This window comes from Gavialis gangeticus, unplaced genomic scaffold (genome assembly GCF_001723915.1).
Source record: "Gavialis gangeticus isolate Ggan-Ray unplaced genomic scaffold, GavGan_comp1, whole genome shotgun sequence".
Taxonomy (NCBI): domain Eukaryota; kingdom Metazoa; phylum Chordata; order Crocodylia; family Gavialidae; genus Gavialis; species Gavialis gangeticus.
In genome coordinates, this window is record NW_017729009.1 from 19,828,711 (window position 1) to 19,854,551 (window position 25,841).

The following is a 25,841-nucleotide window of genomic DNA, read 5'->3' on the forward strand; positions in this document are numbered from 1 at the left end:
CTACTTAACCATTTAACTATAACAAAAAAAAATCATTGTGGTACAAAAGGTGATGAATGTTTCTGCTAAAGTAGTCCATTAAGATGATTCATTAACATTACAAATAGGTCTGTGGCCTGTGTGCCACTTGGTGCCTGTAAAAGTCTGGGAAAGTGAGAGGCATTACCATAGGAAATGCTTCATGCTAAATGAGTGCTGATATCATTTAAAACCAACTTTCTACAGATAATATCACTTTTTTTACATTTTACATTACAAGGTTCAGGGAAGCTTTGTACTTTTCATTTCTTCAAATAGAGAATTTATCTTTCCAAGAGAGAACTATAGGAGGGGAGGTATAATAAAAGTCAAAATGCTTAGACATCCATTTGAGTCTTTCATATGACTCTTTGAACTGATGTTACCGGAATGCTGAATCGCTGGTTCCGCCACTGGAGAATGAGAATTAGAGTCATGAGTTATAGCTAAGACAGCTACCACTTTATTAAACACACATAAAATAAAGGCACGATAAATAATCTTTTCAGTTCAAATAACAGCACTAAGTCACACTGCATAACAGTGAGGGAGAATGCCATTTATAAAAAATACAAAGAATTGAGAGGGGGAAAAATACTAGAATTGGAGCTGAAATTTTTCCAGGATACCAGAATTAACACACTGATTCCAGGGAATCTTAAAGATTGTAAGTGGCCAGACGCTTGATTTTGTATTCCATCTAAAAGACAACATTAAATTTGAAAGCATCACAGATGCTGTAAACATACTTTGACTGGAGCTGTACTTCACACTTAGTATCAAACATAGCTACCCTCAACCTACTTTGTACATATTTTGGCCATATTTTGGCTTCTTGTTCATTTTAGGTAGATGATTTGTTGCCCATTCACAGTAGTTCTATTCTTCAGATGCGACAACTGGTTTCAACATTAGCTGATTTCACTGAAAGTAAAGCTTGTCAAAGTGAAGTATTTTTTTCAACAAAACTTCAATAAGAGAGTTGTAGTCCCCTGTCAGGGACATAGAGCTGTTCTTCCACTTCCAAGGTGAGACCACTAACCACTGTGCTTTAGAACAACATTATGCACCCATGAAGAAATTACCGCCAAGTAAGGCAGGGTGTGAACTTACAGTATGTAAAGCATGATACAGGTAGAGCCACTGAGTCATCTACAGCAAGTTAAGGTTAGGGTGACAATACTTCCTGAGTCTAAAAACAGGACATTTTGCTACCACCCAGCTCTCCAGTATGCTTGGCTGTCTTTGAGCTCAGGTTCAGCTGAACACACCAGAAAGTGAGGGGGTGACGGGTATAGACTGATGGTGTGTGTGACTCTGTGTGTGTGTGTGTGTGTGAGGGGAAGAGTGGCTTAGAACAGACTTGAACCTAAAAACAACTGAAAGGTCTAATTTTTATTCTAATGCAAAACTGAAATAAAATGTCAAAATTTTGATTTTTTTTTTTAACAAAATTAATTCTTACTCTGGGCAATCCTAATTCTCAGCACTTTTAAGTCTACTTTGCAGGTCATTTTTCTCCTTAGCATGACTGCTGAAACTTTGTTTGGGAAGTTGCAGACAAGTTTATTTCTCTTACATATGCTTTGATTTGTTACGTATTAATCAGTATATTTACATTTAATGTTAAGAGTCTTAGACACTGCAAATAGGCTTTTATATGAATCAGAATATATACAAATATATGAATAAAAAAATCTTTTCATATAGCTCCTAAAGATGAGAACTGCCCCACCAGTCAAATAATTACATAAAATATATTATAGCTGACATTAACATGGTAACAAAGCTATTTGTTCATTTTGTTTTGAATAGCTTAATTCTCTCAAGCTGCTGTAGATGAGTAAGGTGTTTTAGCAATCTATCTCCATGGAATTCCCAAGTAGAGAGACTTTGAAGCAACAGCCAGCAAATTTCAACCAGTTGCAGTCCACCCTTTACAAGAAAAATCAGAGTGCTGACTTTGAAGAAAACCAGACACGTGACATATAATGAGAATATTTCATCCTTGAAACCAAATAGGTGTCACACAGATTACATGCACACAGCTACACGAAACAACATGAAATTCATGAAACAGAAGGATATACCTCATATAGCAATGCCACCCTGCACTGAAGAACAGTGATTTGCAAAGGCCCAGTTCACAGATGTCCTAAATTCAAATTATCCCATGCATAAAACTGATACAGTACTGTAATACTCTTCAATTCTTCAAACCAGAAATGCAGCTTACAAGCGAGTGGGGCAAACAAGTCAGAACTATATTTTCTTCTCTGCTTGCCATATCACTTTCCAAAACAACGCTACAATCTTCAGTGCTGGTCAATTCTACCAAATTACTCCTCTGTCTTGGGTGACCCTCATGCACTGGGCATATCCAATTCATTTTCCTGATATTGCCTAAAGGCCCAATATTACTATGCACTCTTCCTATCAACTCTCATGTCACATTGTATCCCCATTTATCCCCTTAGCTCTGTCATAACCTCACTGGTGTTAGAAAATGCTGTGAATCTGCCCAGGACATGTCAGAAACTGTTCCACAGAATAAAATGAATGTTCTTGTTCCATCTTTCATCATGATCTCTTACAAGCTGTTTCAACTAACTCATGCAGCTAGCAGTGTTTTATTTATATCAGTATGGGTTTGTACTGTCTGACCTATTATCACTTCCTATTTACATACATGGAAGAAATTCTATAAATAGGTTTTAGTTTTAATGAAAGAACTTCTGTTCTATTGTTCAGATATATTTAGGACATCAAAACAAAAAAAAGATTAATCACAAAGTAATTCATAACTTCCATAACCCTCAATTGCATGAAGACACACTCTTTATGGAACTATACCCATACAGAGTATCCTCTGAGAATATGTGGTTGGCCTTTAGTGGTGAAGACTATTGTTCTGACCTGAATTTTTCTAACGCTGAACAGAAGAAATTTGGGAGCTTTGTGTAAAACTTGCCTCTACCTCATTATGCAGAGAACCATATCCCCAAAGGAAGAATTTAATTCCAAATATAAATGCAAGGATCTCCAAAATCTTAGCTCCTTTGGGACTTAACTTTTGCCCTTTCCTGGAGGGTGGGCTCCACACACCTCCCCCCGACTTCTTATTCAAAATGTAGGCAGAATATATAAAAATCTGTTTGAGTCCCTTACTTCATATTAAACAAACAAACAAAACTACCCCAACATTTGGACCGTGTTATAAGATACTAATTGTTTAAATGTATGCTTTGAAATTATCTCAGGTGCCTTGGAAAACAAACAACAACAACAGATTCTCTCTTGTGGTTGGACCACCAAAGCAGAGTGGAGTGCAGTAACTCTCAGAGCGTTTCTGCCCCATGTTCTGCTCTGCTTGTCCTTTTGAAAGGGGTCTCAATGAGGAGCCTTGTTGAGACCTCCACTGGTGCCACTGTTTATAGAGGGGATCATTAGGAACAGTTTAGTCCGAACAAAAGGGGTTTTGTTCCCATTGTCCTCCTTGCAGTTTGACGTCTTAACTGAAAAATTATCTTAATCGTCTAACAATATATATTTGCCTATGGGGTTCAGAGGACTGTAAAAAAGATTCCGGGTGACTGACGAAAAGATATAATTTATGGTGCAAACCCACTGCATGCTCAACGTTATTTAGTTGTCACAAATGTTTCCTACTACAAAAATCTACAGGAACATCCACAGCAGTAGCTACAGCTTTGGTCTCATGACACTGTAGGATTATATTTGTGCGATCAGGATCGCAGCATAATCTAACACAACAAACAAACAAACACCTTCTGAAGTATTCTAACAGTAGAACAGTCTCCTCCTCTACTTTGCTAACAGGATAGTTTAGGTTAGCTCCTCAGCCAGTGTACATTCATGTAAATACATTGACATGAATGGAGTGAGGCCAATTTACACCAGCAGAGCATCTGGCCAATTCATATTATTTTAAAAACTTCCAGTGTAAACCTTGTGGTTAATGATCTTCTGCTGCTGGATCTTTGGAAGATTGCTTCATGCGGCCACTTGTACTGTGGCAAACCTCCTTCCTGAATCAGAGGGAGCTGGAACATTCCCTAAACCATGGAGAATTGGGGCCAAAGCATAATCATTTGTGTAATTCTGGAGGGGATTTTTGTGGCCAGGGCTATAGAAAAATCAAATGAACTCCTGACTTCAGTCTACTTTCAGAGAAGTTCACAGACTGTATAGAAACAATTGCATATTTAGAAAATGTTATTTTAGAAACAGGATCAGAGACAAAAATGCATACTATACCCCTTCAGCTCTGCAACCCAACACAGCTCAAAAAGCTGGCAGCTCAGAATTCACTGCCAGGTAGAGCAGCTTTAATATGTATTCAAAATAAACCATTAAAATCACTGTTTCTATGGGAATGAAACATAAATCAAATAGAATTTGATAGTGAATGAAGATAACATTGGGCCAAATCCTGGCTCCTGCATGCTCATACAGACAAGGAAAATAAACCTTCACCAGGAGAGAAAATGTGGGGTGCAGTTGTTGCATATAAACCTGCCCTGCAATATCCAGAGCCTTGAGTGACCCCTTGCTTCATCAGCAGAGGGTTTTAAGGCTCAGAGCGTAGTATATATGACTTAGCATACACACCCCAATTTTCCATGCAACCTTCCCTGCTAAGATTACTAATGCCTGTGGCATGAGCCGTTTGTGTAGCAGCTGTGCAGAGGTTATGCAAGCACTTATGTACCAATTGGAATAGAGGAACAAAATAAAGGTTCTTTTGAGGTATTACTTTGCACCTGCCTGGACAGCAAAGTGAAGGCATCCAGCATTTGGCCCATTGTGTTTTGCAAGTCAGAGCCAGTTATTGCTGTAAACCCCTGAGAACAAAGGTCAGGTTTCTAAGTAAATCTGCACATAACTGCCTGGAAAAGGTATAATTATTCCATTTGCAGTGATTACCAAAAGTAAACGACTAAAATATATATATTTTTTAAATTAAATGACTTAAATATAAATAAAAAGATTACTTAGCAATGAAACAGGAATCTTGACAGCGTGATGATGGAGAATAAGATGAAAAGACTGTATTTTACCATAAAAGTGCATGATGAAGCAACACTTTTGAGGCAAATTTTCAAAAGGATCACAATGTAGCCTATGACTGTAAGTTACAATCTGCTGCATGAAAGCAATGCCTGCACATTTTTTTAGCAAGTGTGAGACTCAAGTTTTGGATGCAGAGACTGTTTTTTTGCACATAACATCACATTTTTGCCATTGTTGCAAAAATATAGCCAAAAGAGTGTATACATAATCTTCTGAGACTGCAAAATTATAGATGAAATGGTAGGAGTTACTTTGGCAAGTCTGGGCCTCTAAGTACTTGCACGATAAGTTCTTTTGAAAAAAAAAGAAAAACATTTTTGTTAATTTATTAGAGCAACTGCAATTACTTTCTTATAAAAACTTGATAGTGATTTTGTGAACTTCTATCCCAGCCTTATAAATTTATGACTAAATTCTGCTTGTTTTATGAATGCAGTTTGCACCACTTAGGATTTTCTCCTGAAGAACTGTTTTAGTTTTGGAATTCAGAAGTTACCACTTCTGAATCATTAAAAATAATTTCTTGCTAACAATTATTATTCAGTTTTCCAATAGTAGTAGATTCATTTTTCAAGTCTGAATGTACAACTTCTATCACTGTTTCTTCTCTGACTAGAAGAGGCCAGGGCAATGAGAGCCATTGTTTAATTTTTATAATATACTTAGCAAAGTCCAATCCAGATCAGTTCAAATTCTTGGAACAGTGCTAACTTTTGGCTTATCCATAATGTGATTATTTTCACATTGACGAATGCATTTACGACAATGCTGTTAAGGAGAGTGAATAGAAACTTTGAGAAGTATAATCCAATATGACATAATACAATATGCAAGTTGTTTGTATAATCTTATAAAAATAAGGCTTTTCTTTAGATGAGAGTCACACATGGGGAGGGTCCCACCAAATCCAGATTAGATGGCATGCAGAAGATGCTGATCATGCAGTCATCACTGAAAAGATTCCCCAGATCCATGCATTTTAGTGCAGCCCTTGGAGAGACAAAGGAAGGATGCTCTGAGGGATTGGTTGTACACATCAGATAGGCGTGAAAAGAGAAAGTATAAAAGACACAAAGGTAACAATTAGGAGGAAGAAGAATAAATAGCTTTAACGTTATTCAGAATAAAAGAAGGAAGACCTGGATGCAATTGCTTTGGGTCCAATCTTTAAGTTAAGCATGAAACTATTTGTGTAACCTGAACGTACATTTACTTCATTTAGGGTAGTCTTGCATACTGACAACCTGAATGAGCCATTGGTATGCATCTGGCAATTTGGATGCATGACCATGACAACAATGCATACAAATTAGGCACATGCAATTGCACACAAATTGTGTGTACTTTATTTGTTTTAGAAGTGGACCCTTTATTTCTAAACTACTCACTTCCATCCAGCAACAGTGCATGTATTTCTACATAAGCACAAATAATAGCTACTAGACAAATCATACACATGCAAAATACTAAGATACCCAAAAGATGAAAATAGAAGCACTCTGTTATTTTTTTAAAGAAATCATCTGAAACAGCTACTGCCAACATCCAGGTATTGCTTCATCATCAGCACTCAGCTCTTCTTCTCTGACAAGGAGCAGGAGGAGGAGGAGGAGGAGGAGGAGAAGGAGCGGATGGCAGTTAAGAGGAAAAACTGGTTTCTTAATTGACCTGGGAGAGAAGAGAAAGAGGGTGATGACATGGGATTGCCAATATTTTCAGTAATTTGTCTACAGTACTTGGGAGCTGACCCTGAGAGCACCAATAAGTGAGCTCAAGCAGTATGCAAAATATGATGGAAGAAACATTATAATCAGAAATTATGGCATAGACAATATCCTCTAATTGCAGCATGTGTGTGTAAAATCCATGTTCGCAGCTAAATGTTGACCACTCTATACTCCATCATGCTATATTGTACACAGTGGGACATACTCTGCTCTTGGTTGCACCCAGCAGCCTCACCAAAGTCAACATGTAATTGAGAAATCAATTCTCTAAGACAGTGGTTTTCAACCTGTGTTTCACGGACCCCAGGGGTCCAGGAAAGATGACTATGATCAATCAGAAATGTGTGAATACCCACACTTATCATTCAAAGCAGTCTGCACTGCCATTACATGTTTTTAGGGGTCTGCAAACAAAAAAAGGTTGAAAACTACTGCTCTAAGAGTGGTTTTCAAGAGTGTTTTTTTGCTCTTCTCAACCCTCACTCACAAAGAATGCCTCTGGCACCTGGTATATAAGAGTGGCCAACTCACTCTTAGGCATATCTGTCATGTATCTATTTCAGCAGATTATACTTAGCAGTCTGTCTCAACAATCACAAGCCAGACATTTTTGTAGAACAGTGTGTGGAGAAATTACCTGCAGCAGCTTCAAAGAAAAAGTTTGGTTCTCTGATACTTATAATAATCCCCTTTCATAAAAAGTTTATTGCTTATGCCAGATCCCACAATATCCTCTCTCTATTTGATTCTGAGCCTCTGTCAAACCAGGTATGTTGGTCCACAGTTTAGGCCAGGAAGTAAAGAATAAAGCCATACAAAACAGCAATGAAAAAGATTATTAAAAAATTGGATCCATTTCCATTCAAGTGTGAGAGACAGCCCTGTCACTCACTACACCTGGGGAAAGGACAAGATTAAGCTGATACGCTGCTTGATCTTAACCCTCCCACCCCCCAAGGCAACTTAACCAACTGAAGCTAGGGGGAAGTTAAGTAGGGAATGAAGAATCATAACTAGAACCAGAAGAACCTGCCAAACCAAGAAGTCTCAAAATTTGTCTCCCATAAAAAATGACACAATCAATCCCAGAAATCAGCCACCTGAAGATTTTTGCAGAGCCCAAATCTCCCAGTTCAGAAGAACTGCATATCTTCTCTTTCCCCCAAACAAGCAGTGCTTTTTAAGGGGACATTGTTAACTTGAAAATTGCCCTATATATGGTTTCTGGAAATATACCTGCTCTTAAGGCTCCTTGTCCATTTCTATAATTTTTATTGTATAGTATTTTAATTTCAATATGTTTCTCCCTGGTTTGTTGGGTGAAAGGCCTGCACACAAGGAAACAGCCGGAGGAATGGACCAGAGGGGAGAGACTAGGCCCAAGTCACTGTCAAATGCACCGAGGAAACAAAACACCCTTTTTGTGTGGAAATCCATGCCAGTTATGTGTTTTCAAACAGGAAGGCCACAATTCTTAGCAATGTTTTGGCATTACCACTTAGGAACAAATCCAGGGTTTGTACAAATGATGATACACAAAATAAGCTGGTACTGTATTATTGTATGCAGTTGCAATCCCAGCTAATTCATGTGAAGGGACTCTAGAAGGGCCCTTCTGGATACTATGGTGGTATATCTATATTACCACTATCTTAGACACTTCTATGGATAGCATCACCATAGTACCTGAGTGACTCACAATACTTAAATATATGTAGCCTTCCCAGTCTATGAGCCAGGGAAATACTAGTATTCCCATTTTAGGACAGAGAAGGGAAGCACAGAAAGGCTAAATGATAGGCTAAGGTCACATAAGGGATTGGTGGCAGAGCAGGGAATTGAACAAGGGTCTTCCAACACACACACCTGAAGCCTTAAATCATGGCTCCTGTTTGTATGGGGAGCCAGCAAGAGATGACTGGGTAAATCATCTAACACCTCTGGTCCTTCTCCTGCTCTCCTGCCCCCCAGGCAGGCTGGTGGTGCTTCTCCAGAGCTATAAAAGGTTCTTGCCACCCCTTTGAAAAGCAGCAGAAGAATGAAGAAGGGGCTGGCAGCTAGGCTCCTAACTGACTCTCCCCCTTTCTTACTGTGGTCTAAAGATGGACCCCTCCAGTTCTCTCACTTTCTCCTCTGTTAAAAAGCAGAGTGCCTCCTTCACTGGGCTCTTACAACAAGCTACTTGCTGTTTGCACAACCGGTCTGTATAAATGCGGAGTGTTCTTTTATTGTAGCCAGCCTGAGCCTTTGTCAGGAAGGGCAGCATATAAATTGGCATTGTATAAACTGAATAAATAAATACAAATGAATAACTATTCGTTTCTGGGTCCAGAAGGCAGGTGGGACCAGGTGTTCAGACTTCTGGGCAGGCTCATCAGGAAGCATCAGAGGCTATGAGCGTGTCAAGGCAATGGAAACAACCTCTTTTCCCTCCTCTCCTTTCTCTCTTCCCACCAGGGCTGAATCAAAAAATCAACATATAGTCTGAATTATTTCCGGTCCTTTCCTTTCAAGAGATTACTGCTGAATGCTGTCATTTATTTCTCCTTTGTGTTATGGCAGAGCTGGCAGGGCTCAGCCAGGATTGGGCTCTATTCTTCCAGACATTGTAGGGACACTTAGTAAGAGACAGCCTCTGCTCCAAAGGGCTGATAACCCCATCCTAGACAAGATGCAACAAGTGAGTGTAGCTAAGAACGGAAGAAAAATAGAGGGGAGGAGATGAGAGGGAGAGAGACTGTGACAACCACTAGCTGTGCGCACAAGCTGATGGGTCCGGGGCCATGTCACTAGTATCCTGTATTGTTTTAAACTTTCACCTATTAACCCATAACCGCCTGGCCTTCTTTAACACTTCTCCACTCACATCCCTCCGACCGCCTGTGGGTACAAGCGACCTTGGGCTACCTTTCCTACCGGTATCATTGCATTTTAAATGCATGCATGTATTGGTCTTTTGCCTTCTGGGCAGGCTCTGCCCCACTGCACTTAGTTTATTTTGTTTTATACTTGCATGCCCCCCCTCCCCTCCACAAAACAGCCCTCCTTCAGCACTGCCTTCCCCTTAATCATGTTTACATTAATTTAACTACTTGGGAATGGCTCACCCTTTCTTCTAAGCCAGAAGCCTCCATAAACATCCTGAAAAGCAACCTGATCAGATGTTCCTCCTCTAGGCAGTAACACGGATTTTCTTCTCTAAGCAGTTTAGAGAGAGAGAGCGAGCAGAGAGCAAGCGAGGGAGGGTGTTGAGTTGTGCTGCCTGCTCCTCCCACCAGATACAACCTCCTGCTGCCTGTCTGTAAAGCAGCATTTCAGGCACTTGTGAGAAGTGAAGAGGGAGAGAGAGAGAGAGAAATCAGACCCTAAAGGAAGAGGGGAAAGGGAGTGGAAAGCACCACTCAGGAGTGATCTTTGCTATTTATCTCATGGATTTTACAAACTAAACCACCTCCCCCCCCCAGAGGCAAACTTTTATCATGAGTTTGCTGAAGCCTGAGCTGCAGGGCTGCCCTCTAGCCAAGTGATCAGAGCTTTGCGGGGCAGGCACTTTCCCCCTCTCCAGCTGTCTTTCATGGTAAAGTATTTATTCCTGCTCAGCAGCCCCGTGGATCTCTTCATCTCCCCTCCGTGCAGGAGAGATGCGCGCCGCGTGGCCCGGGCAGCCTGCCTCCCGGCTGCTGGTCCTCTCCTGCTTGTGGCTGCGCTGCATCCTGGCGGACTTCACCTTGGACAATGAGGTGCACTCCAGCTTCATCCACCGGCGGCTGCGGAGCCAGGAGCGCCGGGAGATGCAGCGGGAGATCCTCTCCATCCTGGGCTTGCCGCACCGGCCCCGGCCCCATCTGCACGGCAAGCAGAACTCAGCCCCCATGTTCATGCTGGATCTCTACAATGCCATGTCGGTGGAGGAGGCGGCGGGGGCGGCGGGGGAGGAGGGAGAGGGCTTCTCCTACCCTTACAAGCCCATCTTCAGCACCCAGGGCCCCCCCCTGGCCAGCCTGCAGGACAGCAACTTCCTCACCGAGGCAGACATGGTCATGAGCTTCGTGAACCTGGGTGAGTGTCCGAGCCCAGCCCGGGGCAGCCTGCACAGGGCTGGGACAGCCTGGGGCAAAGTGTCTGGAGTGGGATGGGGTGGAAGGAAGCTGGTTTCTCTGCTGGCAAAAGCGAAGAGATGGACCCAATGGCACCAGAGCCTCTGGTGAGGACAGGAGAGAATGTGCTGTGGTGGGGCAGGTAGCAGCAAGGGGCGCATATGACCCTGCTGGCAGGTGGCTTTGAGCAGGGCAGGGGAAGGAAGTGGCTCTAGATCCGGCCTTTCTTGCAGTGTGAATTTAAGTGTCAGGAGGTTTGGAAATCAGCTGGAAAGCGCTCCGAACCTATGTCCTATGAGTAGGACTTTTACTGTGCCCCATCAGATCTCATCCGGCCTGCTCCCATGCTCCCTCCTTCTTCTTCCCTCTTGCTCCTCCACAGTGAATGAGGGAGTGGACCTGTACAGGACCTCTACAGTGGCTCTGTCTGGTTCTTGCACCACCAAGGAAGATGTGAAGCCAACAAAAGACCCTGGATTGCAGCATAGTTCGAAGCCCTGAGCTTGGAATCATGTGGATGGTCACAATGCCACCAGAGCCGCTTAAGTGGACAGACCCCAGTAGAGTGGCCAAGGCAGCCTTAACTAGATTGAGAGGGCCAAGCTGCTGGAGTCTGTTTTCTTAATGGCTTGAGAAGGATTCCAGGGCAAATCCTTATTTACTCCTGCAGCTCTTTCTAGTGACCCCAGCTGAGGCAAGCTAACGTGCTTCCTTTCACACACACATGTGGATGGGTTTATGCAAATGATGTGAAAGTTGCCACGCTTTGTATGCAGCTCACTGAGCTGCTTTAATTGGATGCCGCAGTTTGCTGATATCCTCCTGATTTCTATTCGTTGGCTATAGATTGCACACCCTTTTGGACTTACTCAGCCGGATTTGAGTAAAATGCTGTCAGGACAAGCATTCTATTTTAAATATATAATTATAGGTCCCAGTTCACTGTATCTAGTTTTAGCCCTCATCACGTGTGGCTCTGAAACCACCACATGTACAGATTGGGTGCCTGCAAATTCAAGTCAAAATCTGAATGATAATTCCAGAGCAGTGTTGACTCAAACTTTGCCTAAATGAGGGGCCATTTGCAAAGAGTGAGAAGGATGCACCTGAGATGCATGAAATGGTACAGATGGCAGATGCCCCCATCTTAAATCCTGTAATACATCTGCCATCACCTAGAACTTCCTGGTTATCACTTGGAGCTTCATGATGGCAACAGGCGTTGTGCAATAGTTGTCCTTCCCCTAGCACTATGGGCTAAAGGATAAGTATCAGTAGCTGTATAGACTTTATGACACACACATATGTGAATAGCTGTGATCATATACAGTAGCCAACCTCAGTCCAATCCTGAAGTGATACTTGGCGATGGAGCACTGCATCCTGAGATCTCAAGTTTCAGTGGAATTGCATCTCCATTTTAAATACCATAAGCCTCACTGGTAGGACTCTACAATTGGCCCAGAGGCTGTATTCTTTTCAGACTGCTAATATAGTCCATTTGGAAGTATAATGCTTGTCTAATGTTTTTTCAGTACGTAAGCCAATTAACATTGATACATTTTAAAATCAAATATTGGTGCACTCAGGAGTACCACTGGTGGGCAAATATTTGACTTTAGAGATAAGAGAAATGGTGCTAATATTGCGCTGTGCTGTACCTTAGTGTACATATAATGTATGGCCACAGTGCGGAGACATACCGGAAACAAAGGAAATAAACAAAGTTGGCACTTCTAGTTTCTACTGTAAAAGTAGATTCTTTTTGAAAGGGCTGAACATTTAGTAGAGTCAACTCCAGATAGTGAGATTTACCTCCAGGTGAACAATTATATCCTTTGGTTTTTGTGAAGTTAGTTTCAATGTAGATCTCATAAATGCAGCTCTGGGGAATCAGTTCCATGCTCAATAATGTGGAGGAAAGCCATCTTTGAAGGGTGCTGGAGTTTTATGTAAAAGACATTATGGTTTAGCCTCTAAAGTAACTTATTTTGCACAAACATGTTAACTCCAAGTGTGATCATAGTGAAATTAGTCAATACATTTGTAATTGAGATTTGTTTTCTTGGATGCATCTATCCCATGAATATGAAAGAACATATCAATAAAGATTATATATATATAAATTACACAGGTTACAGTATAACGTCAAAATTATGAACTGCACAGAAATGTTGGCTTTTATAATCACTTTAAAAAGTATAAAAATGTTCTTTCCAAAGTATTTCATTGTTATTTAGTTTAATTTCTGCCAGCATGGTCAGTCATTAGTCAAAGCGTAGGCAAGATCCAGTGGTTTTATATAGGCAGGTGGAATTATTACCAACAAGGCACTTTTCAGAGGTTTATCTGTACTGTTTTGTTCCCCTGTCAACAGTGCATGCCAGGACGAGTTTAAAAAGGACATAGATCCATAATAGCTTTCTTCATCACTGTGCACACCTTTCATCCCATTATAGTCATAGTTCTTTCATCTTTTTAGGACAAAGACTTACTTGTTTATGGACTTTTTAATGAATTAGAGTAGCTACTAGCTCACATATATAACTAAGCACAACACCTGCTTTAGTATGTACAGTTTTCTATGACATTCAGGGAAAATTAGAAGATCTATTGTAGGACTGATATTTTTTTGGAGGTTTTCTACAATGATCCCATTTAAACCAGAACTGAATTGCTAAATGCAGTCTGTATTAAACTGTGTCCTGTGTTTTGTAAGAGATACTCTGCAGGCATTGTATTTCTCAGGTAGGCTTTTATTACATACTAGAACCAGCACAATGAGGAAGTGTCATAGCATAATAAAATATGCAGCTTGGTAATGGGGGAAGTAAATGTAAGTAAAGAAGTCCTAAATAAATCTAAACTTCAGTAAACAAGGTATGTTACTGAAGCCATCCAAACAGTAGTCTACTGATATACTTTTTCTCTTTGTGCATAGCTTTTCATCCATCTAACATAATGGTTTTATTGGGATAAAAAAGTTATGTCTGATACCAGATTACAACTTCTGAAAAAAAGAATAATGCTCATTGACTCCTATGGAATTAGAACACAGCTGAATATGCTAAAAAAGTTTATAAAGGACCTTGGTGAATAGGAATGAAAATACATATGTTTTATTCCAGGGGTAGCTTGAAATAAAAACAAAGCACAAAAAGGATGGAGCAAGCAGCATTATTTGAATGTCTTTACAGTTAACAAGATAAAGAATTAGATTAATTTAACTCAAGGGTTGAAGTCTGTCCTAAATTAACACCAATGCTGCTAGAGATGAGGCAGGAGACTGTTAGGAATGGTATTATGTGCAAATGAAAGTAGAATCTAAATAATGGCCAGGCTTATAACATTTATCATTATAATTTAATTCATCTGGATTTCAGTACAGTCCAGATTAAATAAAGTTTCCAAAGGGAACCTCTGAAGAACAGAAAGGTTTTCTGCACAAGTTTAAAGTTCATAAACAGAAACTAGAGAGTAAACATCCATCCCCCAGATTACTTAGAGCTTCTCTTCTAAAAACAATTGGATTGTCTAAGTCCATAGTCTTGACTTGGTAAACAGTCCTGCTTTGAATATTTTTAAAAGCCTCAGTACCAGTGATGTGCGATTAGTTAATTTGTTTCATAGTTCATTTTAAAATGAACAAAATTGTTTAATCCTTGAAAAAAATAAGAGAAGGGAAAAAAATAGAAAATTAGTCATTCTTGGAAAGAGTACATGAAAGTGGCTTTTGTTAATGTAAATCAAGAAGCTGAAGAGCCCCCAAGTTTTATTTTATTTCATACCATCTGGATGTCCTTTTTGTTGACAAGTGTTTGGCATAGCGAACCATCGCTTTGCCCTTTAATAACAGGCTTTAACACTGTAGGGTATTAGAAAAAGATTCTATAACAGTTAAAAAATTTCCTTCGGGGAATACTTTTATAAAGTGAGCACGGGCTGCAGGCATTTGCAGCTGTAACCTGGCTTGTGTTAAAATTTGGAAGGGGCTGCCTTGCATTCCAGCTCACTACAGGCCTTCACTGGTGTACAGCCAAAGGTTAATATAGATGTCACACAGTTTTTCTTTGGAGAGCCTCAGATATAAGAGTACACGTACAGCTGTGTTTTTAGTAACCCTTTCATAATCACTTCTTTTAAACCTCATTTTCCTGCTTATATAAATCAAAGATTTTCAAGGATATTTGACCTGGATTTGAACTTATTTGATCTTCACGTATTTCCCACTTGAAACAAAGCAGATTAAATGTTGGCCCTGAATGCCTGTTCATGATCACATGGTTTGGTCCATATATTAGGCCAAGCCATCAGAATTTTTTCTCACCTAGCGCTGTTTCAGTAGTTAAGCCTTAACAGGTATGTACTGTGATTATTTTGGACAGTACACATATAGGCATATTGGTGGTATGAAATCAGTTATGGGAAAAAAGTTTGTAGAAATTGACTTCAACATTGAACTAATGAATTATGGTGACTGAACAACAAATAGCTATCAAGTACAGTATTTGTGGATAGTCCCAACCAATCCTGGAGGAAATAATTCATTTAGTTCTGGCTTCCCCAACTGTAAAATGGAAACTGAGAATAGCTGCTACTTGCACACCTCAGAAAGGTCAGGGGACAGAGTGCAGCTGACCCAGAGCAGATACACAGAGACTGTGAAAGGGGACAAGAAGACACCCAGTCCCTTCCATTCTCACATAGTCCCCATCCCAAAGCCTGGTCTAGTACCAATTAGACCGGCAAACCCCTGCTTGCAGGGAGAGGCTTTCCATTCTCCCTGTATCCCTTCCAAGGATGTACAGCTTTCTTGGGAGCTCAAGCCCCTACTAGAAACAGTTTTAATAGTCAAACTGCAGTCCTTGTAAAGTACTATGAAGAAGACAAACCTGTGGGCCAGAACCTGTGATCCTGCAATGGGAGTTTTGCCTAAGAAACTGTGGGCTCTGGCTTTATATAAGCATTAAGCCCTGTCCTAGGATACCCCAATATGTTTTGCTCGTGTATGTGTATTTATGTATCTCCCTATGATTCCCCCGCTCAGACCAGAAGTAACAGCCTGCTGGCATGCAGCATAAAAAATAGGCTTTAAGCTTTCTCTTATAAATAAGCTTACATACAGACTGGAACGCTTTTGGGGGAGAGGGGTTGTTCAAGTGGTTGGAAACATTAATTAAAAAAAAGATTATAACTATTAAAGCCTAGTCAGGGCTGTTGACAGGCTTCTTTTAAATAGGACACTGCTATGCTTTAGTTTAATACATTCTGGCAGTGTCACCGGGGTTAAGGCTAATACAGGGATGTGTGGATCCTGTCATGTTATTGTCAGGAGGAATGTGGGGATTAGGTTTAAAAGTGGCGGTGGGTAAATGGTGCAGCTGTGTACACTTATTATAAAAGATTTAAGTCCCACTGGTAAAATCAATATATTAAATTGCAAGAGCCTCTGTTTTTAATTAGTTTAAATCAAATATGCTAGTAGTACTATTATGGCTTCTATCCTTGGAACAAGTGAGGAAATGCTAATATTTATATAGAAACTGTTAATTTGTGGTTAAAATGATAACACATTTAGTTTTACACATCTAAATTGTTATAACTTGATGAATACCAGTGAGATGTTGAGATGATGGATGAAGTCATTTAAGCAAGTGCATAAGTTAAGGAAATATTAATAGTGGCCAGATAGAGAGGTAGCCTGGTGATGTACAGCACAGGGAGACCAGAGTATTTTAAATCTCTCCCAAAGACAAAGTCATCCTCCCTCTGGTTTAAGTCAGAATATTCAATTATTGGATTAATGACTTCATTGTTTATCTTTGATTTTAAAATGCATCACCTTTCCAAAGACATTGGCCTATTTAAAAAGTCAGTTTTGGGATTAAGATTCTGCTTCTGCAAATGCCTGCAGTAAAGAGGACTATTCAGTAAAACTGTTCACACGAATCACTTTAAGCACATGCATACGTGCTTATGAAACTGGGGCCAAGAGCAGATTTTTGGCCAGGTGTAAATTGGCATAGCTCTAGGATCTGACACTTAGGCCTCATTTAGACCTATGGAAATCCAAAGATACTCCACTAAACTCACTTTTTTACATCAGCATAATTGGGATCCAGATCTGGTAAAAAGTACCTGTGCTGAAAGACTCTGCCTGTCATACTTTCTACTGGAGCTTCGAAGTTTCCTTTCCTAATCTTTAAATTGTTTGTTAAGGGGAAAAAAGTTTTCCTTGCTGCAAATAATCAAAACATAAACTGGCACCAAGTAGTCACCGTTTAACATTATTAGGGGAATTAGTGTTGTTGAACAACAACTGAATTCCATTCCATTATCTCTTTAGTAACAAATAAAATTAAAAAAAAGAGGACAAAAATGTGACCTGAGATTCATTAATACAAGACATATTTCTTATGGAGAATGCCAAATAATGAAAGATGACCAGTACCAAAACATCTGAACTGTAACACTAATAAAGAGCATGCTGTAAAGACAATAGGGCCAAAATCTTTGCTGGACAAACTCCCCTGAAGTCAAGAGAGTTGTGCCAGAAGGTAAACTGACAGCAAAAGTGTTGGTTTTTTTTATATATAAATTGTAAAAACCAGGGGGGTTATGCTTTTTGTCAGTACAGCTTCTCTAATAGAAAGATTTTCAGGGTATGCAGCTTGAAATGGTTTTTAAAAAATGAGGTATCTTGTTTCCAAGGCCCTTGCTTCCCTGATTAGGACTAGAAGCTGATCTGATTTATGCTGGTGAAAATCAGCATACTGCCACTGATTTAAATAGAGTTACTCCTGATCTGCATTGGATAAAATAAGATCAGGGCTGGGCCCATTAATGCCGGTGAAAGTTCATGTGAATAAGACTACAGAATTGGGCCCTGCAGTAACATGTTCTTCACATTCCTTTAAACGTTTGTGTCGACTCCATGTTGAGTATAGTGAAAATCCTTTAGTGATCCAGAATGAGTGGATTGAATTAATGGCAACTCTGAGACTACAAGTTTTAATGTAATTGCTTTATTGTTTTGGAACCAAGATGCTTACAATCTAGTTCCTGTGCAAACATGTTTAACGTGTGTTAATGTGTTTCAAAACCAGACCCTCTCCGCAAAATTCTGCTTTTCATTAATTGACATCAGTAGCATGGTACAGTATTTCAAAGCACTGGCCAAATATAAACTGTGTTTCTAATTTCCTTACTTTCCTGTGTTTGGAATGCCAATGTTAATTTGTTCCCATGGAAGAGTGAGAGCTGCCAACCACAGTTTTATATAATGGCTTTACAGTGCATGGCTGCCAGCATTAAATGATACTCAGGAATTTTCATGACATTTTGTACCTAATTCTTGTGTGTGCGTGTTATATATGGGATGTTGCACAATCTTGCAGAAACCGAGTGTCAGGGGAAACATTTAAAATAATTCCTACTTTGCTCAGCTCTCATTTAACCTTCTTTATCATTTAGGATCCAGTTTTTCTGTCTGTCAGATGTTACACAGTATATTTCCTGGTGCTCCAAAGTTTATTTTAATACCACAAATTTTGTTCATAACTATTAAGAAGGGTTTTGTGGACATAGTTTTTTTCCTCATCACACTTCTGTTTCTTTATTGGTAGCTTAAAATCGAAATTATCATCTGATCATTATGAGATACATTCTGAGGTATTCACAGAGAGAGGCCCTACTCAGCAGGTAGAAGCATGACAAAATGTATGTGTATAGCTGTGTAAGTCAGTTTGATCAAAATACCCCAGAAGGATTTTTTCAGAGAATAGGAGCAGCTAAAGAAAAAAATGTGAAATCCTGAGCACTCATATTTTCTCTAATAGCATGTGCTGTCTCTGTACATAAGACAGAGACAAAGTTTTCATTAAATAAACCTATTTCATTTTAAATTTAACAGGAGAAAAACAGGGTACTTTCTTCCCTCCCACCTCTTTTCTTGGAAGGGATTCAAAGCACAAACTATCCATGTTTCAGTGGATTTCTGTTAATGAGTGCTATGGTTTTGTATCTCACAACTTTCCCATTTTATTGGAACAGGTGCAGTGTCTACCATCTGTGCCAGTGTTGTGCTATACCAACAAACAAAGTGTTGTTTTGGTTCAGTGGATTTAAAAGTCTCCTGAGAATAAAGAAATGAAAGAGAAAGAATTTAGAAAGTGCCTCATGAAGGAAAGGCACTTCAAGTAATGTGCTTTGTCACTCAAGCCTTCCCATAAATTACCTTCAACTATGTCCAAACTGTTTGAAAAATTCTATCCATAGAGTATTAAGTTTCTGTTGCATCGCTGAGGTCACGTGTTCTACTTTATCATCTCTATCTTCCTGGAATAGTTTCCAAGTCAGATTCTTTTGTTGTCAGGTTGAATTAAATTTTACACCGAGTAAAATCTCTGGCTTGTTTTGAAAGTAGAAAAACTCTGAATTTTTAGTGTTCAGATGTAGGGCTTTCCTGATTCTGCTGATGCAGATATTTCTCCAAGTGTATAACAGATCATTTTGCAATTAGATAGACAAGCTCATACTTAGTTTATGGCTAAAACAACAATGGCCCCTCCAGGTTCATCTTGACAGTGTTTAGCCAGTGTGTCTGGAAAGGCTTACAATTAAAAGCGCCTGAAGGGTGGGGATGAGATTTTTCAGCATGCAACCAGCACTATTAGGTCCACCTGGCCAGGGAAACTATGCAGGCTTTGTAGGAGAGAAAATCCTTTTACCCTTCAAAGAAAGCTCTTAGAAACCATCCACTGCCTTGCCTTATTAAAAATATTTGTTTGTCTCTGGTTGGACTATTGCTAATGAGGGAACAACATCACATAAATCAAGCTGATTATTTCATCTGGGATCATGAAAAAAGAGTTGTGTCTGCCCATGCAGACTATTTTCAAAGGTGCCAAAAGTTTCTTTTCTTTACCCTTGGTCCTAATATTGTGTCTGAATTACACCTCGCTCTGCAAGCCTCTCCACATCTTCAGGTGAAGATCCTCAAGTAGAGTTAAGTGACATAGAGCCATTGAAATCTATGAAGTCATAACAATTGATACCAGCTGAGGATCTAGCACAGTCCCCCTTTCAAGTTTAATGGGCTTGTAAATTTAGTAAGTACTTGACTACATGAGTCCAGTTACTGGGCCAAATCTTGCTTCCAGTTACCTCATTCATTAGCATCAGTGAGGTTGTTCAAGTCCAAAGTTTTAACCACTGGTGATTTCCACAGCTCAGTGGCAATGACATTCTTTTTAAAAGGGTCAAAACAAGCCTGGGAAAACTACCAGAAAATACATGTAAAATAATATTGCATCAGTATCTGTGAGTTATAACTGAGGTGAAAAGACAATTGGTTTTACTAAGAGTCTAATCCAATATCACTTATCTGAAACTTTCATTGACTTACTTTAATGAGTGCTTTTGGGCACACAGAGGAAAGCAAGGTCAGGTCTGCCATTTTCATAGGAGTATAGAAGAGCTAAAGGTATGGATAATAAATTCTGAATTCTGCTTCTTACATTTTATTAGGATTTGAATTATTTTTACCTTAATATTTTTCCCCCTTAGAAATGCCATACACCTATCAAAGCCCACATGGTGATTGTTCATCCCTAGTGGGAATCGATTGTTAATGTTATCTACTGTGCTGGCATGTTAAAAACTAACAGTCTGCTCTGCCCCCATTCTGAAAAAAAGCTTAAAACTAATTTCTGCTATCACTCAAAGGGCTCAGAACATTTTAATCTTCCTACTTTTATTTATTCGTTGCTGTGCAGTAATTATAATCCCAAAGGGACCCTTTAAAGGTTAATAAAGAATACTGCACATCACTTTTCCTGAAACTTGTGTGGTACTATAAACATCCTGCTGGGTTTAAGTTCCCCTTTCTGGCCATACACTTAAAAAACCAGCATTTGTTAAGAGAAGGGAGAGCTCTTTTTTTAAAGGCAAAAAGGCCCATAACTTTGGCTTCATAATCTGTTAGCTACACGGAACAGTAAATGTTTATTTGAGGCAAGGAAACTCCAGGACTGCTGGTGGCTGGTTGTTTCCTCTTGGAGGAAACAATAAATATGCCCATTTGTATTTTAATAGCATTGCCACTGGGTCTCCTAATTACAGAGATATAGTTGTGATAAAATGCAGCAGAGAAGAGCTTAAAATAATCTATCTGTATCTGACAACAGAAAGAGCAGCTTTGGAGTAAACAATTATTTACTTCTGTCACTAGGAGAGCAAGATGCGTCCAGACTTATTCTAGTAGAGTCTCTTAATGCACTGTGAATCGGTCTGTCTATTCAAACAGGTGAAAAAGATGTGAATTACAGAGCCAGAGTTAAGGAAAATGGTGCCCTTGTATTTTGGTGTCCCCCCCCCCCAAGTCAGTGCTACTGCTGCAGGCAGAGGCAGGCAGGCTGGCAGGGGTGTGGGGTGCAGTTTAGCGGGAAGGTGGAGCAGCATGATGCTCCAGGCAGGAGGGCAGGAGCAATGCAGGCAGACTGGAGCAGGCATCACTCCACCTCTACATGCCTGGCCCTGCTCCTCCTAAGCAGCAGCTGGATGTGGGCAGGCTTGGCTAGGCACTGCTCCTCCTACCTGAGGCAGGGATCAGCTGGGGCACAGTGGGGCAGGGAAGAGCACTGGCATGAGCACGGGCTGCTCACATGTGTGTGTGAATGTGGCACCCCTCTGACCATGGCACTCCCTGTGTTATCCACCCGTAAGGCCAGCTCTGATGACAAAGTCCTGATCCTGCTTCCATTGAAATGAATGGGATTTAGGCTTCTGAATACAAAAGCTATTTCAGCTCAGTGCCATGGGTTATTGTCGCTTACTGTGTGGCCCACAGAAGACTTTGAAAGGTCTATATCAAAGAAAGAAGAATTAAGCCTGTGTTAAAGAATTCAAAATGGAAAATGTTCAAGCGGATCCAAATCTTTTTAAGGAAAAGTAACTTTTTCTTTACTAACAATTCCAGAAGCAAGACAGAACAATCTATTTCACTATATGCAGTGCAGACTATATGAAAGCATTTGCTTAAGTCAGTATGTTTTGGAGACACTTGCTCTTTACAGTGATAACTGGCAGTTAAAGACCTAAGGCTCAGCAGTACAGCACTCAAACATGACATGTGGGCAAGAAACCAAATGAAAGAAGAATGCATTGTGTTCCTTTCCTATGGAGAACACTTAGTTTACCACCTGTCATAGCCTCATTTATATGCTACTTGAAAAAATCCAACACAACAGGATGTCAACTGTATTGTATTTATTCATACCCAAATGACATGGGCAAACTAGTGTTGTACTACCACTAATCTCATACCAGGTACTGTAGTCATAAAATTGTAACTGGGGAAAAATATTCCTACTGTTAGGGACCAGCTCCAAGAAATCAGTATGGCCCAGCATTAGCGAGATCCTCTATCTTGTACAGCAATGGTAGGGAGAATAAAATTGCTAGCAGTTATGATTCACTCAATACCCAGGTGACATTAGGAATGCAGGACTGGTTTCCCGACATCTAAATTGTACAGAGCACGTACATATTATGAAGATAATTCTGAAATAACACACTATGGGAGACCACCACCCTCCACACACTAAGATCCAAGAGCATTATATAGAGAATTCATTCATTTTTTAGATTCTTAATGTGCTCATCACAAAATTTCTGGGCAAACTATTTAAAAGAACATATAATTTATTGCTGTTTATATATGAAAATCTTGTTCTTAGCATACTTTGCCACAAAGAACAGAGTGTACGTGTATATGTAGATGCACACACGCTTGTATTACATCAGGAAAAAGCCACATGAGTAGCTAGCTCTTGAACTCAGGTTGCACTGAAGGTACTCTGACAGACAAAGGCCCTGTCTCCAGCCTTGAAACGTTCAAATCCAGGAAGCTGTGGTCAGAAGCACTCTTGCTGAACTGTCTTGGTGACACTTAGGAGTGAGTGACTGCCTTAAAATAAAATGTGAAATCAGTCACAGAGAAACTTCAAGTCGATGAGGAGGGTGATACTTCTTCTGGAATAACTCTCAGTTGAAATTCTGTTCTCAAATCACCATTTTTCAGTCCTTTTTTTGGGAGTTGGGAAGGATTGTGTTAACACACAATGCATCTGTCTCTCTGGTATTCAGCATTTGACACCAATGCAAAAAAATGACATTAACATCAGTGAACCTTTCACATGTGGAAAACATGAAGCAAAACTCCACAGTCTTGGTCTGAGGGTTTTTTTTCCCTTTATAATATATTTTCCCTTCTAGGGCAGATGTGCCTTTCCCCTGAATAGTTTGTTACTCCTTGCACAGCCAGGAGTTACTTGACCCAGAAAGGTACAGAAATTGGACGCAGTGTAGACAGGCTCAGAGGGTCTAATCTATTACTGTATTATAGCACAGCTCAGGATGTGGACGCTCCCAGCTGTAAATTTTACCGATTACAATCCGTGGCTGAGATTCTTACCAGATAGTTGCCCATCTGATATCTCCTGCATATTTTGTAATGTCCCACGAACAACATTCTCAACACCACAGGAATCTGGAATTAAAGCTAGGAACTGTGTGACTTCAAGCATAGTAAACTAGCTTTTGCATTGTTTTCTTTTCTTTTCTTTTTTTTTTTACCATAAGCCCCCTCTAAAGGCCAAACATACATAGTCTCAGGGCAGGCATACGATTCCACCGGCTTCCAGAGCACCTGTGAAAGTCAACCACATCTCTGATATAATTTGGGGACTACTGTAACCATAATAGCAATGTAACATTAAGAAGCAGGAATTTGACTTGTATTATTAACATTCAGATGATGAAAGGAAAAGACATGACAATGAAGTTAATGAACAGTTCTCCAGAAGGAGGCATATTTCTACACAGTTCTCCAATAGTGTTCCCTTCCCATTCAGTACAGAAGGGATGCTTTCCACTGAAAAAAATAAAGCACTTGAAGATCCTATCAGTAAATTCTCTCTTTTTAAATGTTGCCAGTAGATGTACAATATATGTGTTTATCCTCACTTTAAAAAGACTTTTATTTTGAACTCGAGATGTGAATCTATGGTCTTAAGGAAAGCAGAACAATCCTTTATTTAGCTGCACCTGCACCTTAATGCCTAATGAGTTTAGTCTGATGGAATCCAGACCTCAGGAAGGATTATAAATTCTCATTTGATTTCATTTACTTCTAAAATACCTTAAACCAGCTGTACCAGTCTAAACTCAAGTCTTTCTCTTTTTGTACCAGTTGCAGAGTCTCTTGCTGTTTTAAGTAACTGTATGTGATATAATAATATGTCCATAGTAATAAGGAACAGAAGGCAGTTTGAAAAAAATCGCAGAATGGAAAGATAATTAGAGGTGTATGAGCTCAAAAACCACCGGCATCTTGTGAGCAAAGTTTTTAAGTTCTTCATGCTCAACATGCAAGGTTTGAGTAGTAAAAATACATATGGGTTTGAAAGCGATATCCCTCCAAATGGTCCAATAATAAATAGAGTGGGGAGTAGAATTGGCTCCGTGCATAGTGTTCTGTCAAGTGTAATGATGTCAAGTTGCTATGAGTTTGTGCTAAGATGACTTGCTTTAGTACTTATCAACAGTGAAATCTATAATACTTGCAGCAGGTAGTGGATAGAAGCTTAGTCACAGGATACAAGTGCTAACACTGATAATAGTGAACCAACACTCCCCTTAAGCAGTAAGTGATGCGTTCATTCAAACATGCCATTCTTTTTACTAAAAACACAATAAAAGTAGTTTGGGCACTACACTCCCAGACTGCAAGCTCAAGCCATGTCACTTGAACAGCATATTTTAAACCTCCTTGGTTAGTCTGAACTTAGCTATTAGAACTGCAGGATAACTTAATGACTTTGGTCAGGTACAGACACTACGCTTTTACCAGTATAAGTGATCAGAAACTGGTCTCTACCCATAACAGAACAGAAGTTTGGCACACAGAGACTGGTTTAAAAATGGCAGAACCTGGTCTAAGATTTGCTGCCCCCCACTCCACCAAAGGGCAAATGTGTGTTTTGTTTGATACCAGTCTAAACTACGCTGCTTACAGAAAACTGTGAATTAGATTCCACCCTGGGCATTTTGAATGTCTGTATCTAGCTTTTATGTCAGAGCCTATAGATTGCTACCAACCATTGTCATGCTGCAGTGTGATCAAGGTGTCTATGCTTATGCTCTATCAGAATCTATAAGGTCAGCTGAGAAAAACCTCTTGCAAGTACCACCTGTGTGCGCCAAGTCTGCTTGGCAAAAACACGTGGGAGGTTGTTCTCAGTAGTCACGCCTTAGCTCTGGAACACCCTCCCCCTGTAGCTTGTCAGAGCCTGAGCCTGGATATCTTCAGGAAATGTTGAGAGACCTTTTTATTTGAGCAGGTTTTTAGCAGGAGGGGTTAAGTTTAGGGAGACTCTTGGGGAAATTAGTTGTTTATTACATACTATTCCAATTTACAATTATAAAACCAGATAAAATATAGCTTTTCTTTTAAAAATTGTAATCTGCCCTGAAACTTTTCTGGGGAGGGCAGCATATAACTCTAATACATAATTAAAATAAATATGCTGTGAATTTCGTTCACCAAAAAATGCAAAATTTCATAATGTTGTATAATTTCATTCCTAATTTTCCATTCCAAGTTTCCTGTATTGTTTCAAGTTTACAGTTTAGCCACTTGTCTCTCTTCCCCTGCGCCTGAAGGTTTGTTTGTGTATGCTCAGCACTGCCCGCAAGCAGAGAACAGGCAACTTCTTTTTGCATCAGCAGTTTCTCGAGCAGATTCCCCCAGCACAGCATATTCCAGGTGCTCTTTTCCTCTAAGGATAAGAACCTGTAGTGGTTTTACTGTTGTGTCAGGTGGTAATTAACTTGGTGGTTTCAC

At 39.9% G+C, this 25,841-nt stretch overlaps 1 protein-coding gene and 1 long non-coding RNA gene across 2 annotated transcripts in view; one reads left to right on the forward strand and one right to left on the reverse strand.

Annotated features, from left to right (window-relative positions):
* Window positions 1–458: 458 nt before the first annotated feature.
* On the reverse strand, window positions 459–10,033 carry LOC109292655. The gene is made up of 2 exons (XR_002096164.1): window positions 9,947–10,033; window positions 459–6,780 (listed from the first exon to the last, which is right to left on the reverse strand). It is a non-coding gene; the product is annotated as an uncharacterized LOC109292655 (long non-coding RNA).
* Window positions 10,034–10,177: 144 nt separating this feature from the next.
* Window positions 10,178–25,841, forward strand: part of BMP7 (bone morphogenetic protein 7) — a 75,349-nt gene continuing 59,685 nt past the window's right edge. Inside the window, exon 1 of the mRNA XM_019510204.1 lies at window positions 10,178–10,898. Coding sequence (XP_019365749.1) covers window positions 10,481–10,898 — 418 coding nt within the window. The 5' untranslated portion in view covers window positions 10,178–10,480. The remainder of the gene's footprint in view (window positions 10,899–25,841) is intronic.